The 15879-nt window shown below is 42.8% G+C and overlaps 1 protein-coding gene across 1 annotated transcript; it reads right to left on the bottom strand.

Annotated features, from left to right (window-relative positions):
- Window positions 1–3479: 3479 nt before the first annotated feature.
- LOC106564919 (GTP-binding protein Rhes) lies at window positions 3480–5212 on the bottom strand. The gene has a single exon (XM_045691266.2). The coding sequence runs from the start codon at window positions 4931–4933 to the stop codon at window positions 4298–4300; it is 636 nt and encodes a 211-aa protein (XP_045547222.1). The 5' UTR covers window positions 4934–5212; the 3' UTR covers window positions 3480–4297.
- Window positions 5213–15879: the final 10667 nt, after the last annotated feature.

The raw sequence follows: 15879 nt of genomic DNA, 5'->3' as shown, positions 1-15879 counted from the left end.
ACTGCACTGATATATCTTGGATTCGTTTCATTTAATCCTTCAGTGTGTGTGTTGTATGCAGCTTTTACAGCATAGCATTTGGTTAATTAAGTATTTTTGATTAATATGTATTTGCGATCAATTGAACCCCAATATTGAAGCAAGACAGGTACATGGTTAGTCTTTTCGAAGGGTTACTGAATTAGCTTGTAGTTACATGCCCATGGCCCGAAGCCCTTCGCAGCCATTGAACTAGAGCACAGTATTGTAACAAGTGGCAATGCCTATTTTAGTCACAGATACTGATACCTCTCTAACTGAAATCGGACAAGAATAGACACTTGCACACAGTCTGTTTTCTGCAATCATTAATGAGTTATTTCATCTGTCACTTTGCAAATTATGATAGACTGAGGTCCTCGTGATTTGTCTATTAGCTTTCAAAGAAGACTACTGTTTTGATGGGGATTTGATCTCCATTTGCTCATAGATTTAAACAGGCAATATGCATATCAAGGAATTTACTGAACCCATTAACCACACGGAAGTAGACAAGGCTAAGCCCTTTGAAGAGAACAAATGCTTAAAATCTGCCCTTGCATACTTTCATGTGTAGCGATAATCTCTTCCTCTCTCTTGTTCCCTTGAAGCTTTGTGTTCTGTTGAAGTCTGTCATGAGCAAACAACAGTCTGAATGGTGAAGTACTGGCTCTGTGTTCTGCAGAGGTGCATTGAGTTGGCCTGTTCTGTGTCTAGATACTGCGGGCCTCTCTTTTGTCTCCCTCACACAGCTAAGTGTTTACCATCAGTGGGATGAAATGCAACGTTCATAAACCTGTCGAGCTAATGTTGAAGGGTCAAGCTGAATAGCTCTGCCAGTCGTCTTGGTCTGCCAGCTTATTCAATAGGCCTACTTCTCTCATCCTTTATGATCTACCACACACACAATGACTAAATGGAAACATTGTCTCTCTCAATGTTGACGGTGGTTTTGGTTGCGTGTGTAACATCTGGGTTCCTCTATAAATTCAAATGAAGCCTGTCTGTTTTCCATGTGAACCGTGTCATGAAAGAAAGTGGTACTGGCTTAAATGTATGGCGATGAGGCAAGTGCATGGATCGACTCGGCAGCTAGTCTGTTAAAGAAGTGAGGACGTATATTTTGTGTAGCCTTCCCTGTAGCTCAGTTGGTAGAGCATGGTGTTTGCAACACCAGGGTTGTGGGTTCGATTCCCACGGGGGGCCAGCACAGAAAAAAAAAAAAAAAAAAGTATGAAATTGTATGAAATGTATGCGTTCACTACTGTAAGTCGCTCTGGATAAGAGCGTCTGCTAAATGACTAAAATGTAAAATGTTTTATTGTTTTTGCCACATGTGCAAGTGATATCACATAATTTCAGTTCTGCTTGTCTGAGGATACAGCATTAATAGCAACTACGGTATATCGCTAAAAGTAGAAAGACCACAGTTCATTATGGGATAGAATGTGGAGTCAAATGGCACCTACTAACGATGTCGTGCAAGCAGTATATTAAGAGGATTTGTGCGTTGTCTCAACCAGCTTGTTTATCTGTCGTCACAGAACATCACATTTCATAGCAAATGTTTTAACTTGAGATGCATTGTAGTCGTCAAAAAGAGTCCAGGACCCTGAACTTGTTCTAAACGCCTCAGGATTCTCTGAAACATCTGCTGAGGAGCTTTGACCAAGTCTAGGGGCAGAGACAATTACAGACACTGGACAATCCGTCTGAACTGAGGACACGATATGTACTTTTAACTTATTTCGATTCTCTACAAAATAAACCCAAGTCATTTCAATACAGTAGGCTGTAGTACTGCATTCAGTAATCACTCATCACAGACATAATTATTGCACATGATAACCAATTTTAGGCATAACAATTAAAATGCCTCAGTCGTGTCATTGAATAACGCTATTGTGTCTCAAAGGCCGACGTACCTGTTCGACTGTGTGTATATAGAGATCTCTTCTCCAGTCGTCCATTCTGTGAATGAATAGGGGGAGAGTACGGAAGAGTGTTTTAACTGGACAGAAAGAGGAACTACAGGCCTAACGTTCAACAGGCCACTTCCTCATATGAGACAGGAAACAATGCATCTGATGGGGACAGGGGGAAGCACATGGACCAACCACAGCTATTGGTGGAGACAGTGTGTTGTTCTTTACTTCTATGTTGGAAGCTGTGACCGTGTTGTCTGTATTCATGACATACAGGGAAAATCCGCGTACATATTTCTTTCAGTGTTTTTAACATTCCTAATATGCACAATTACAATGAGCTTCAATTTGATTTATGGTGCAAGGCTATCGAAACAAGACAGAAGTACAATACCTTGTAAGGGATATGCCTTGTAAAAAGGTCCCAAGATGGGCTCACTCAAGTGCAGTATATTGTGCTAAATACCTTATATCAGTTGAGAAAGGTAGCCTATTGTCTCGTGATGATGCTAATTTGCATACAGTACTGAGGCTTGTGGTGCATGCCTAGACTGCTCACAGCAGGTGCAACTAATTAAGCCAAATTTTGTTTGTGAGAGCAACGGTCAATGTCTCAAAGGAAGACTGATTTAAATACAGTAATTTAAAGAAATACAAAGATTTATGCTTATAAAGTTGATCAATATTTTATGAAGGGAGGCGCAGTGAAAGACAACTGTGGTTAGAGGGCGACGTTGGACTGTAATACAGCCTGCACAATTTAGTTCGACGCCTTTTCTGGACCAAGAAGTGGGGCTGTGTGAACTGAATCACAGTAAGCTATATCTGCCATTTTTATAAGCCTATCTTATTCTTTACAATTAGAAATGAAGGTTTAAGCTTAATGTTATTCAGTTGTATTCCTGGTAGCCTGATAACGCCAGCATAGTCATCTTTAAACATTCTGGCGGAAAATCCCTTGAGCCTTGTGTAGTTGTAGGTTATACCCTAGGCCAGGGATGGGCAACTGGCAGCTCTTTTGTAGGCCCGCGGATCAATTTCCCCCACCCCCCATTTTTTTAAATATTTTCTTTTTAGCTTAGGGCCCCCAAAAGGCTAGGGCCTGCCCTGACTGCATGTGTGGGTATGGATGTGGGTATGCAGACCCGTGAGCCACAGTGGCCCCTCATGATGAGTCCCCACCCCAATCAAAGTTGCCCATCCCTGGCCTAAGCCTTATCCTACAGTGAAAACTTTCACTAGTAGTGGGATTTGATAATATGTTTTTGTAGTTTGTTTGTGGAAATGTGTTGATACTTGAACCAGACTACGGGTAGTAGATGGTGACCACGTCATGGTGCACCTGCACATCTATTGGGGTCATGATGACAGACAGACCGTTAATATTTGATTGACGTGTGCGATGTCTGATGTGTGTGATATTCGTTTCACTCCTCCAGTTTGTGTCTGCGTTGTTCGTTCTCTATTGAGAGTGCAAATATGTCTCATATTCATAATACAGTTAGTTATTACAGGAGATCATAGCTTTTTTTATTTAGCTTTATGGGGTAAACATTCCATTGTAAAATGAACATTGGTAAAGCAGTTTAATGTATAAATCATGAATTTAAAAAAAAGTAAGAATAAAACATGTTTAAAATAAAAATTGCATGTAGTAGACATTTGCATGTCACCACTTTTTACACACATTAATCAAGTCAAGCTTAATAGCATATCAATAAAAAAAAACGAATACAAGCGAGTCTTTTGTAAACAATAATGCTGTGCTACACATGAATTACCAACTGAATAGATGGTGTTTTACATCAAACCATTAACTTTGCACAAACCCCAGCATATAAATCTTTCCTTTGAGTCAATAAATACTCTTCTTGTATGTTTGCAACAGTCAAATGTCTTACTGCAAGTGAATGTCAAACACACGTTGCAAAATTAGCATCAATTGAATACAAAAGCTATACATTGATCTAAACGGAAACAGCAGAAGCCTGTTAACCAAATAAGCAGCAACATATTACATTAAGTAAACAACTGAGCAGTTGAACATCTTTGTCACCTTTTCACCCTTATCTCCCCACCTTACAATGTTTACATTAGTTGGACCAGGTCCTCTTTCATAACCATTCATTGTCGCCCATTCTCTTCCATATCAACCACATCGCTTGGACGAGGGAAGCAGACGTGGAATCAAGAGTGTTTGGGAGTTCAGTTCTGTTTCAGCACACTGGCAGTCCCTCACCTCAACCTTTTCAGCCCATACATAGTAAAGTGTCCCTCTCCCTCTTGTCCAGCATCACTTTAACAGGTGTACTAGCCCACACCCTTTCCCTCTCTTTCTCCTTCAACCAGCCCTATTAGGAGATGATGCAGGAATTGGTCTTGTTCATGGGTGGCCGGGAGGCCTTGGGGTCTCCTTTGGGGAAGGTCTCCCTGCGGCGCATCAGAGCAGGGCTCAGCCGGCTGGGCAGGTTGGTTTGCTGCAGCAGCTCCCTGAACACCTCTATCACGTTGTTGTTCTCCTTGGCCGACGTCTCCACGTAGCTGTTGTTCCAGTCCAGCTCCACTGTTGACAGTACGTCGTCAGCTGCCACCTGCCGGTCGCTTCCTGCTCTGTCTGCCTTGTTACCCACCACCACGATCGGGATGTACTTGTCCTCCTTGACCTCCAGGATCTCGTCGCGGAGGCTCTTGACGGCCTTCAGCGACTCTGCGTCGTCGACCGCGTAGACCAGGGCGAAGGCGTCGCTGTTCTGGATGGAGAGCTTGCGCATGGCAGGGAAGGAGTAGCTGCCGCTGGTGTCCAGGATCTCCACTGTGACCTTAGAGCCACCGATGTCGTACTCCTTGCTGTGCATCTCCTCCACGGTGCGCCGGTGCTTCAGCTCGAAGGTGTCCTGGAGGAAGCGGCGGATCAGGGCCGTCTTGCCCACGCCGGCCGCCCCCAGGAACACCAACCTCACCTGGGTCTTCTCCTTCACCTCTAGAGACATGATACTGCTTTTTGTCTGGATGACGATATGCTTCTAAAAGTGTCTTTAAACTGGCTGCTCAGTCACTCACAGCCTCTGTCAGTAGACAGGTAGAATAGTAGAACGTAAGACCAGTCAAACTCTTCTCTCTTCTGGTGAAGTTGCTGTCGGTAGAAACAGCTGCGCAATTGCACACTGAGTGTAGATTGTCAGAGATTTCTGTCCACAGATTTTAGCAGAAGGTCTCTGATAGTGCTCAAAGTTCTCTTGTAGTAGGTAGGTGCTTGTCTGCCTCTTTGGTTTTCCACGCTCCCTTTTATGTGTGTTTTTTGTCGCAGGGATTCCATGCCCTCTTCTGGCAGGAGCCAATCCGTTCACGGCTGTCTGTTGAGGCATAAGATATGAGCGGCCAACCGCTTTCATCCCTCCTTCCCACCCTGCCTCCTTTCACCAAGCTTTGAGCTTTTCATCCCGTGGTCCCTCCCTCCACACAGCTCTAAGCATCAGCCTCTCCTTCCTTCTATCCCTCCCTCAAGCTCTCCCCTCCCCCATAATCGGTAAACATTCCCTTTAAGTGAGATTTGTTTTTTTTAACCATTCCTCTCCGTTACTTAATGGTTTGTCCTGTCTGAACTAGTTTCATTTGGCTTGTGAGTACTAGACGGATTCGAGGGGGGAAAACTAAGTGATATCTGAAAGTGTATAACGAGCTGCTGGTAGTAGCAGAAGTCTGAATATCATTCAAAGCAGACTCACGTAACATTAGCTCACAGATGAAAGAGCAGCCTGATCTTGATATCCTATTTTGTGTTTAGGTGCTAAATAAAAACGACATATATTTTAGAAATATAGTAAATCCACCTTGAGTAGTGATTACAGTACGGACTTAAATGCAATAGAATGTGTTTGAGAGTGATTACAACAAACGATTCCATCATGGAGACTCTAGCTTGCTGCTTGCTCTGTATTTCCTCATGGTTAAAGTCTCAGTCCACATCTACATTTATTGATAATACATTTTGAATCAAGTGATGACATCCCACTTTATGACTCATGCTTGGCATTTTCTTCTACATGAACAACTCTTTGCCAGTGCAAAGACAGCCTGTCTGGTTTGCTATGGTCCTCCCGGTTAAATAAACCGTTCACCTGACATGACCGTCATGGTAATGTCTACAGGTCACGCTAATAATGTATGACAGATGATTAGCGTGACATAAATAAACCCTTTGGCAGTGTTGGTCTGATTATTTAAGAAGCCAAATAGTGAGCTGAATATTATATCAGATGAATTTAATCACAACACTCTGAATATTATATCAGATTAAGTTAATCACAACACACTCAATATTATATCAGATGACTTTAATCACAACACTCTGAATATCATATCAGATGATTTTAATCACAACACACTGAATATTATATCAGATTAATTTAATCACAACACACTGAATATTATATCAGATTAAGTTAATCACAACACACTGAATATTATATCAGATGAATTTAATCACGACACACTGAATACTATATCAGATTAAGTTAATCACGACACACTGAATACTATATCAGATTAAGTTAATCACAACACTCTGAATATTATACCAGATTAAGTTAATCACAACACCTATTCATGTATTTGTTATGGACAGTCAGTGTAAATGACATGTACAGGTATTTGTTCACAGGAACTCATTCCTGTTGACCTTTCCACACCAGGTGTCTGTGTTGCTGGTGAGTGAAACAACTCTACGGCCATAAGGTCCACTCTGATGACATTTGACAACATTTCAAAGGCCCTCAATGCATTCTGAGGGAGATGCCACTACTGTGTTATTACCAGGAGGAAACTGTACCTGATGAGAGGGTCCATCGTTGGCAACAAAAGTGGTGTTTTGTGTTCCGCGAGTAGTGCAGCCTGTCATGGTGGTGGGTGTAGCTGGTGTATAAAGTCAGGAGCAGGAGAGTAGTGCAGCCTGTCATGGTGGTGGGTGTAGCTGGTGTATAAAGTCAGGAGCAGGAGAGTAGTGCAGCCTGTCATGGTGGTGGGTGTAGCTGGTGTATAAAGTCAGGCTCAGGAGAGTAGTGCAGCCTGTCATGGTGGTGGGTGTAGCTGGTGTATAAAGTCAGGCCCAGGAGAGTAGTGCAGCCTGTCATGGTGGTGGGTGTAGCTGGTGTATAAAGTCAGGAGCAGGAGAGTAGTGCAGTCTGTCATGGTGGTGGGTGTAGCTGGTGTATAAAGTCAGGAGCAGGAGAGTAGTGCAGCCTGTCATGGTGGTGGGTGTAGCTGGTGTATAAAGTCAGGAGCAGGAGAGTAGTGCAGCCTGTCATGGTGGTGGGTGTAGCTGGTGTATAAAGTCAGGCCCAGGAGAGCAGAGATGAGGGAAACAACGCACTTTACTCGACAGCACAAAGTAAAACATTTACAAAGTGCAAAAAGAACGGTTGCCACAAAGCATGGGTGATAAACAGCACCCGGTACAAACCAGCCGGAACATACCGACCTGAACAAATAACAATCACACACAAAGACATGGGGGAAACAGAGGGTTAAATACATGACCAGTAATTGGGAAATGAAAACCAGGTGTGTGGGAAAACGAGACAAAACAAATGGAAAACGACAAATGGATCGGCGATGGCTAGAAGACCGGTGACGTCGACCGCCGAACACCACCCGAACAAGGAGAGGCATCAACTTCGGCCGAAGTCGTGACACAGCCAGGTAGACATTGGAGTAGGTGGTTATTGTTATTCAGCTGTAACACGCTGACTCAATGAAATGATGCATTAGTGGCACTAATTTAGGAAATCCTGCAAAATCCAATATAGTCCTCATAATCTTATTTCACTGAGAAAAAGAAAGGTGTTGTTCAACTCCAGGAATGCTTGCACAAATGAAATGTGTCTCGAGGCACGTTTGTCCTTATTGCCTGAATCTTTAATACATTCTCTTTCCTCAGCATCCAATTAGGTGTAGGCTAAAGCATTTCATAGCCTTTGAGTGATATGTACTGAATCACCTCGCTCCTGTGTGAGAGCCAGAAGGGAGACAATTTCCTTCTTAAATTTCCCCTGGGATCTGCAGCGTTTGACGGACTGTGACTGTCCCTGTCCCTGCCTCGTCAGGCTAGGGACAGCGTGGAACCATCTTGAGCTCTACGGAGGGACTCCCTCCCCACCACGGTGTGTACTCTATCTCAGTTATCTTCTCTGGACTACTGGCCTTGTTACAGGCAGCAGAGCAGCCTGGGAAATATAATCTATACAATCTATGTTCCAAGACTGCCATGCACTGGTATACTGCAAGGCTGTATGCACTCACAACTCTGGAATTTTAATCAGTGTTCTAGCGTTCTTATTCATTCATGATGTTCTGTCCACTCTGACATGACCTGAGACATTAGTGAGCTTATTTGGGAGCATGTCAAGTGTCCAGAACAACCAATTTCCAGTAAATAGGCCTATCTTCCACTGCGTTTATTAGTGTACCACCTCCTTCCCATGTGACGTGGGCCTAATGGGGGGAATCCTCGTAGTGCTGTAGATAGTATATTATAGTACAGTCTATCCAAAAGCTGCCAATGTCCCATCACCAGGCAAGACACTGGTTCTCGCTGTCCTGCTGTTAATCTCAGGGAAATGTTCTATCCCTGTGGTCCTCTCCATCACAGATGAGTCCTCTGATTGTGCCTCAGCCCTCATCCACCCCAAACCATCTTGACTTTCGTTACCGGACCCACAAGTGTAAGGACCGATGCTGGAGTAGAGAAGCAGGTACAGGGAGTCAAACAATTAATCAGGAACAGACATGAAACAAGACAGGAACAGCGTCAGCTCACGGGTATACAAGGACATAAGACAATCAATGCTGAAGCGGGGAACAGAGCGGGGGAACAGACATATATAGTGGAGGTAATGACAGAGGTGATTGAGTCCAATAATCACTGATGCAGGTGACGGGGGAAGGCAGGTGTGCGTAATGATGGTGGCAAGAGTGCGTAATGCTGGGGAGCCTGGCGCCCTCGAGCGCCGGGGGGATGAGCGGGAGCAGGCATGACAACAGGTGTCTGGAGATGGAGTGATGGAGATGTTTGGGCGAAGGGGGGGGGGGGGGGGGGGGGGGGGGGCGATCATGTGCACTCATGCAGTCCACTTCTTCGCTAATTGCCCGTGTCCTTCTTCTCCTTGACTGTTTAATGTTCCCAAGACAAAGCCCCTCCACCATTGTGGGTACCCCCCGCATAGGAGAGCCCAATTGAGAGAGCCCAGGTGTGCCTTGCTCTATCGCTCCTTCAGCTCGAATATTACATGTGCGAGTGCCGGACAGACATCCATTTACTACGGTAATTACACAAGCATTCATTTACAATCATTATCAAGATCACAGCAACATTCATTTGCATTCACCTAAAACCTTCGACAGACTTTTTAATCATTTTTTATCACCAGAGTCATTACTTGGACATTAATTAACAATCATTATAAACTGGGTAGTTGGATTCCTGGATGCTGATTGGCTGAAAGCTGTGGTAAATCACACAATATACCACGGGTATGACGCCAAATTACTTGTTTACTGTCCTAATTTCATTGGTAAACAGTTTATAATAGCACTAAAGCACCTCGGGGGTTTGTGGTATATGGCCATATACCACATGCATACAAACAGCCCTAAGCCGTGGTATATTGACCATATACCACACCCCCTCGGGCCTTATTGCTTAGTTAGAAACATCACAAATTTTAAATCCCTTCAATCATTACAGGAACATGCATTACAAAAACCCTTCATTTTCCAATCATTACAAGAACATACATTTCAATGTAATTGGTTAATACTTTGTGGGCAAATTTTGGGCTGTCCTTGTTTATTTGAAACAATATAATTGAAACTGATCCTAGCATCCGGCTTGGTTTATACAGGGAAATACTAACGTGCTATTATTAAAGTGCTGCCTATCAGCATTAGAAATAGACAGGCGCTTGGCTCAAATCCCTTGTGTGCTGTGGACGTGTTTAGTGCCATGATTCCCTAAGGCCCTGTCTATATCTCTAGCCCTGAGAGGAACACAACCACAGGAGGTTGGTATCACCTTAATTGGGGAGGACGGGCTCGTGATAATGGCTAGAGCGGAATAAGTGGAATGGTATCAAATACATCCCGGTTTCCATGTGTTTGATGCCATTCCATTCGCTCCTTTCCAGCCATTTTTATGAGCCGTCCTCCCCTCAGCAGCCTCCACTGAACACTACATAACCCTGCAAGAAGACGGTGGAGATGACAACAGTTATATTTGGCCGAAAAGATATAGACCTATATTATATTGTGTATGTGAGGCACTGAATTAGCCTGCACCAGTTAAAGATTGAATCCGCATTTGGGGAAACAGCGCCATGTTCACACCATCGCCTTTGTTATTGTTTTTGTTGATGAAATGGAGAACATCTGCTGTTCTTTCGCACGTGCAATGATGTTCGAGGGGGAAAAAGTGTTAGTTGTTTGCAGTAACTTATTTGTCGTTGTAATATATCAAACATATATGGTGGTTCCACCAATGAAGGATTCCAGCTTTAAAAAAAAGAGTAAATACTCTTGACTGTGCAATCTTCCCGATGTTTCTGATCAGGAAATAGCTCTAATTCCCTCAATGAAAAATGATTTTGTAATCAAAGATCCAGGCATGCATGGAGTGGAACATGATCAGATAGACAGCATCATCTTCCAGCGAAAGTTTTTCCAGTTTTTCAACTCATCGGCCACGCATCTGCTATGATGGGTTTGACAATCCTACCTAGATTGGTGGAAAATCCATTCTCTATGGGCTTACTGTAGGTTTAGTGCTTGGACTGATTCCAAATGGTTATTATATTATATTCACTGGTGCTCGCCATGGTTTCCACTCTTCCCTCATCGTAGTATAGTGGTAACTGTTGATATGGAAATGTCATTAAACCAATGTTTTGGTCTTTTGTGTCATGTGCTGTTGTTGACCAAAGCCCTGTCATTTACACCATATCACTTCCCCAAGTACAGTCTCTTAGTTTTTCCCCTCCTGAGAAAACAAACACTATCATTTGATCCGGTAATCCGACTCTAGCCAGGCCCATATCTTCTCAACATTGTGGCATTCTTATCATGGCTCATCAGATGTTTGCAAGGATTGGTAGTACAGTAAGTCATAGTGGTTCACCTATCTATCCTACTGTACCTAATGTTACCTTCCGCCATAAACGCTGTAGATCTCTTTTGGCTCGTTCCACACCAACACGCCAGTATTGATGTCATTCTTTCCCTTTGTTATCCTTTGCTGCGTTTTGACCTTGGCTGACTCAAGACAGAGAAACATGGCCATTTTCTAAATCTTATCCATGTCCTGCGGGGTTGGTTTGGGTTGAGCCACTTCTCCTTTCTTTGGGCTTCAACACAAGTGTCACTCATGTTTGATTTGTGATATGGGTTGACTGTCCCTGTCCTCTTCCAATATGCTCTCTAAAACGGATTAGGTTTTGTCTGGAAGGCTGCCGGACCCAGGTCCCCTCTACTTTCTCTGTTCCATATTTAGGCCTGTTGAAATAGCATATTGCTAAAATAGTTGCTCCTGAGCCCACATCCTTTCGTATTTGTGTTTGGTCCAATGGATGTCTTAGGGTAAAACAAAGTCCCAAGCACCTCTCCTTGCTGTGGATTTATTTGACCAATGTTTCGGCTAAAGAGCCTTTATCAGCTTGTGGCAAATAGGTCTTATTGGTGTAAAACAATGACAGACTCCTGGCATTGCCCCACTGTAGAGTCTTTCATGGGCCCATGTTGTAAATAGACTAGTTAACCAGAGGTTATGTCAGCACAACATTTCCCTCTCCTAACCCAACCAAGGCAGGTGAGAAGCCGTGCTGAAGTGCTGTTTAATGCACAGGCTTATTTGGCCAACACCCCCTGCGAGGTGACAGAGAGAAATGCATGGAGGGCAGTGCAGGCCAAGGCAGCTGTAATAGAAAGCAGCGATGGAGACACTGTTGTGCATACTCAACAAACAACCAGCAGCGGTGCATGGGTAAAATCACTGGGGAAGCCAACGGTAACACACAGTTACATGACCTACAGCGTGGTCAAGCAAGTTAATGTTTCCCACATTTTCTGACTACTAAACAACTATTGATTTAGAACCACGGAGAGTTACCGCTAGTCGCAAGGAAAACTGGAGCTGCCTCCACTATTCCAGCACCATTTCAACTTCAACAATTTGTAAGTTGCTCTGGATAAGAGCGTCTGCTAAATGACGTAAATGTAATGTAATGTAAATTTCAACATAGTCAAATCACCTGTGCTTAGTTAGTCTAATACAGTGAAAACTAAAAGATACCAAAAACAATTTAGTCCAATCAACATATGCTAATTATGATGTGGCTGTCCATGTGTGTGTGTATGTGTATGTGTATGTGTATGTGTGTGTGTGTGTGTGTGTGTGTGTGTGTGTGTGTGTGTGTGTGTGTGTGTGTGTGTGTGTGTGTGTGTGTGTGTGTGTGTGTGCGTGTGTGTGCGTGTTCGCGCAAATAGAAATACATGTTGACTCATCCTACTTGTAGAGAAACGCCAATGCCATCCTCCTCTCTTTCATGTTGACGAAACGGTCTATCACTCTGTCATACAGTACACCCTTTTAGTTTTTTGTTGTCCTAGGCTACCTGGCTAAAATGCTTGCTTGGTAGCCCAACTTACATTCATGGACAACGTTAGCTAGTTAACATTAGCCTTCTACATCTAGCTACATATTGAACTTCCATCCTCTCAGGCCAGGGGCACAACAATGTATGAATTAATAGTTGGATCAGAATCGCCATTATAGTCATTGGCCAGTATAGAGAAATAAGTAAAACCACATGTCCAAATCCCTATCTCCATCCATGGCTAATTTAGGAAAGGACCAATTGCAGCTAGCTGGCTAGCTAGCCACCGGAGGACAACAACACAATGAGATGCAACAATTCAAGTTTTTCCGTCAATGACATATGCTCTCAATGGGATTTGATAGGAGTGACGCCAACACCTTACCACTGCTACACCTGGTGGAGCCTTGTCTGGCAGCGAAACAGCTCTTTCAGCCTCATTTACTGCTTTAAAAAAAAAACATAGCTGATATGGCTGATTTGCTTAAACAAATGTGGCTTCTACTGACAATTGAGTTGTACAAACTATGGCATCAATTTTTTTATTTCACCTTTATTTAACCAGATAGACTAGTTGAGAACAAGTTCTCAAAGGGGAAGACGAGTGGATAAGAGGCAATCCGTCATTTTGATTAAGATGATTAATGAGCGAGCTAGGACGGACGTAGTCAATATAACTATTTGTTCAGCACTTTTGAAATGTACAGCGACAGAATTCAGAACATGGGTCGTTCTTACAGTATTCTCCCTCCGCACCAAGTCAGAACAGTAGGCAAAATAAAGGGGGAATATAAACAGACAATGAAAGTTGTTACAATATTTGATTATGATATTTTTCTAAAACAGGCTATAGGCTAAGTTATGAGGGGAAAAGGGACCAAATTATTAGGGTGAGGCACATGGGCTACTAACAGCTTACTACACAACATACACTTAGTATTACTTTCTTAGCTACAGTATACATATCTCCCTGGCATATCACATCACTTATGCAGCAGCATGCAAGACATTTTTGGACTCACCTTGTTGTGCTGTTCTCACTTGAACAGGAAGGTGCCGCGGCGGTCCTTCGTTGGCAAATGTTGTCATCAAAGCCTGGCATTCTCTGGATTTATGGTGCTTTCAAGACAACTGGGAACTCTGAAAAAAAGTAGTTTGAATCATGATGTCAGTCATCTTCAGGTCGGAGCTATAGAAAGAGGCCCGAGTTCCCGACTTGGAGTTGGATGACCGTTTAAAATGTATTTTCCCAGCTGGGCAATTATGTTTTCAGAGTTCCAAGTTGTCTTGAACTCAATGAAGTCTGATATTTCCCTGTTCTGAGTTTCCAATTGTTTTGAATGTGGCAGAACTCATGCTAGATTGACAGCATGGCCAATGTTGAATGTTTATCCTTTTAAGCTTGGAAAAGAGACCCTTAAACCCAGACTTGGACCACACACTCACCACTGAATAGCAGGCTAGTGATTGCTTTGCAATGCTTGCAGTTAGCCACTGATTCCTTCCAAACCACTCATTGCTGAAGTTGCGATTTCCAACTTGTGTAATGTGTATGTCTAATGGCCAATGTGCACCGATACGTTTTATCTATAATTTCTCTTCATTATTTCTCTTCATATGACAAGGGTTGAAAAGGATTTGATTTTGATTCATTAGGTAGACTGCTAGCTAATATTTTGAAAGTATGATGTTGACTTGATCATTCCAATCAATGCTATGGTAGATATAACGTGATTTGATGTAATTTTATCTGTGGCCAATGACCTTGAGCCTTCTCATTTACTCCTAATTTAACTCTATGGTAGCACCCAAGGGGCTTGAATTTTTGAGCTCTCCCCATATATTTTGCGGTGACGTAGTGTCCCCATGAGTGACAGAACACTGAGCCAATCACAGCGCAACTAGAGAACACTGTCGGAACTAGAAGCACAAGAATTTCGCTACACTCGCAATAACATCAGATGACCAATAAAATGTATTTGATTTGACATTACCATCCTTTACGCTCCGTATTTTCCGCTGGCTTCCCCACCACCACAGAAAGCACTGAGCTAGGCTGGAAACACCTGCATTAAGGAGCTGCCTTACTCAAGAAAACAAAAACGAGACGTTTGTATGCGGCACCATTATTAAGCATTAAGCTTTCAAAAGAGGGTTAAAGTGCTGTTTTTTTAGACCAATTTGAATCATGATTTGTCAAAACGTGCACAATTTCTCTGTCCTACACATCAGAGTGCTGCTGCAGGTACTTACATGTCTTGACCAATCAGACTCACGGAAATTGCAGGTCTCACAGGCCGGGCACAAAGTACAGCGCATTAAGCTCAAGACGCGCTCCACATCACTTTCCTCCTTTATTTATGTGTGATAACACATCACTTTCCTCCATTATTTATGTGTGATAACACATCACTTTCCTCCATTATTTATGTGTGATAACACATCACTTTCCTCCTTTATTTATGTGTGATAACACATCACTTTCCTCCTTTATTTATGTGTGATAACACTTCACTTTACTCCTTTATTTATGTGTGATAACACATCACTTTCCTCCTTTATTTATGTGTGATAACACATCACTTTACTCCTTTATTTATGTGTGATAACACATCACTTTCCTCCTTTATGTATGTGTGATAACACATCACTTTACTCCTTTATGTATGTGTGATAACACGTCACTTTCCTTGTTTATTTATGTGTGATAACACATCACTTTCCTCCTTTATGTATGTGTGATAACACGTCACTTTCCTCCTTTATTTATGTGTGATAACACGTCACTTTCCTCATTTATTTATGTGTCATAACACATCACTTTCCTCCTTTATGTGTGCTTTCGTTTTGTCGCTGTTTGTTATTTTGTTTGAGTGTGTTGTGAAATAAAGTATCATGAACACTTACCACGCTGCACCTTGGTCCACTTCTCCCTCTAACGACGACCGTTGCAGCCACTAACAACAGCAACTGCTTAGTGTATCCTACTATGCGTCCTGTCCCTCTGGCAAGGGTTAACAAAGCCCTAATGTTGTGTATTTATAGCCCATTTGTTTGTGAGAAAATATGAATGGGTGTAATGTGTGTCGTATGGAGTAGACCAAGGCGCAGCGGGTTGAGTGCTCATATTGACTGTTATTTGAACACTGAAAAAACAAAACAAGAAAACAAACAAACGACAAACAGTCTTGCAGGCTAAACACAGCAGTGCAAAAACAACTTCCCACAAAAGACAGGTGAAAAAAGGGCTACCCAAGTATGACTCCCAATCAGCAACAACGATGTACAGCTGTTCC

This window comes from Salmo salar, chromosome 12, assembly GCF_965601325.2.
Source record: "Salmo salar chromosome 12, fSalSal1, whole genome shotgun sequence".
NCBI lineage: Eukaryota > Metazoa > Chordata > Actinopteri > Salmoniformes > Salmonidae > Salmo > Salmo salar.
The sequence above is the reverse complement of the archived record's forward strand: the minus strand, read 5'-3'. Positions and strand labels throughout refer to the sequence as shown.

Bases quoted from the DNA above. Each gene is read 5' to 3' on its own strand.
- LOC106564919 (XM_045691266.2), bottom strand. From the start codon at position 4,933: ATGTCTCTAGAGGTGAAGGAGAAGACCCAGGTGAGGTTGGTGTTCCTG.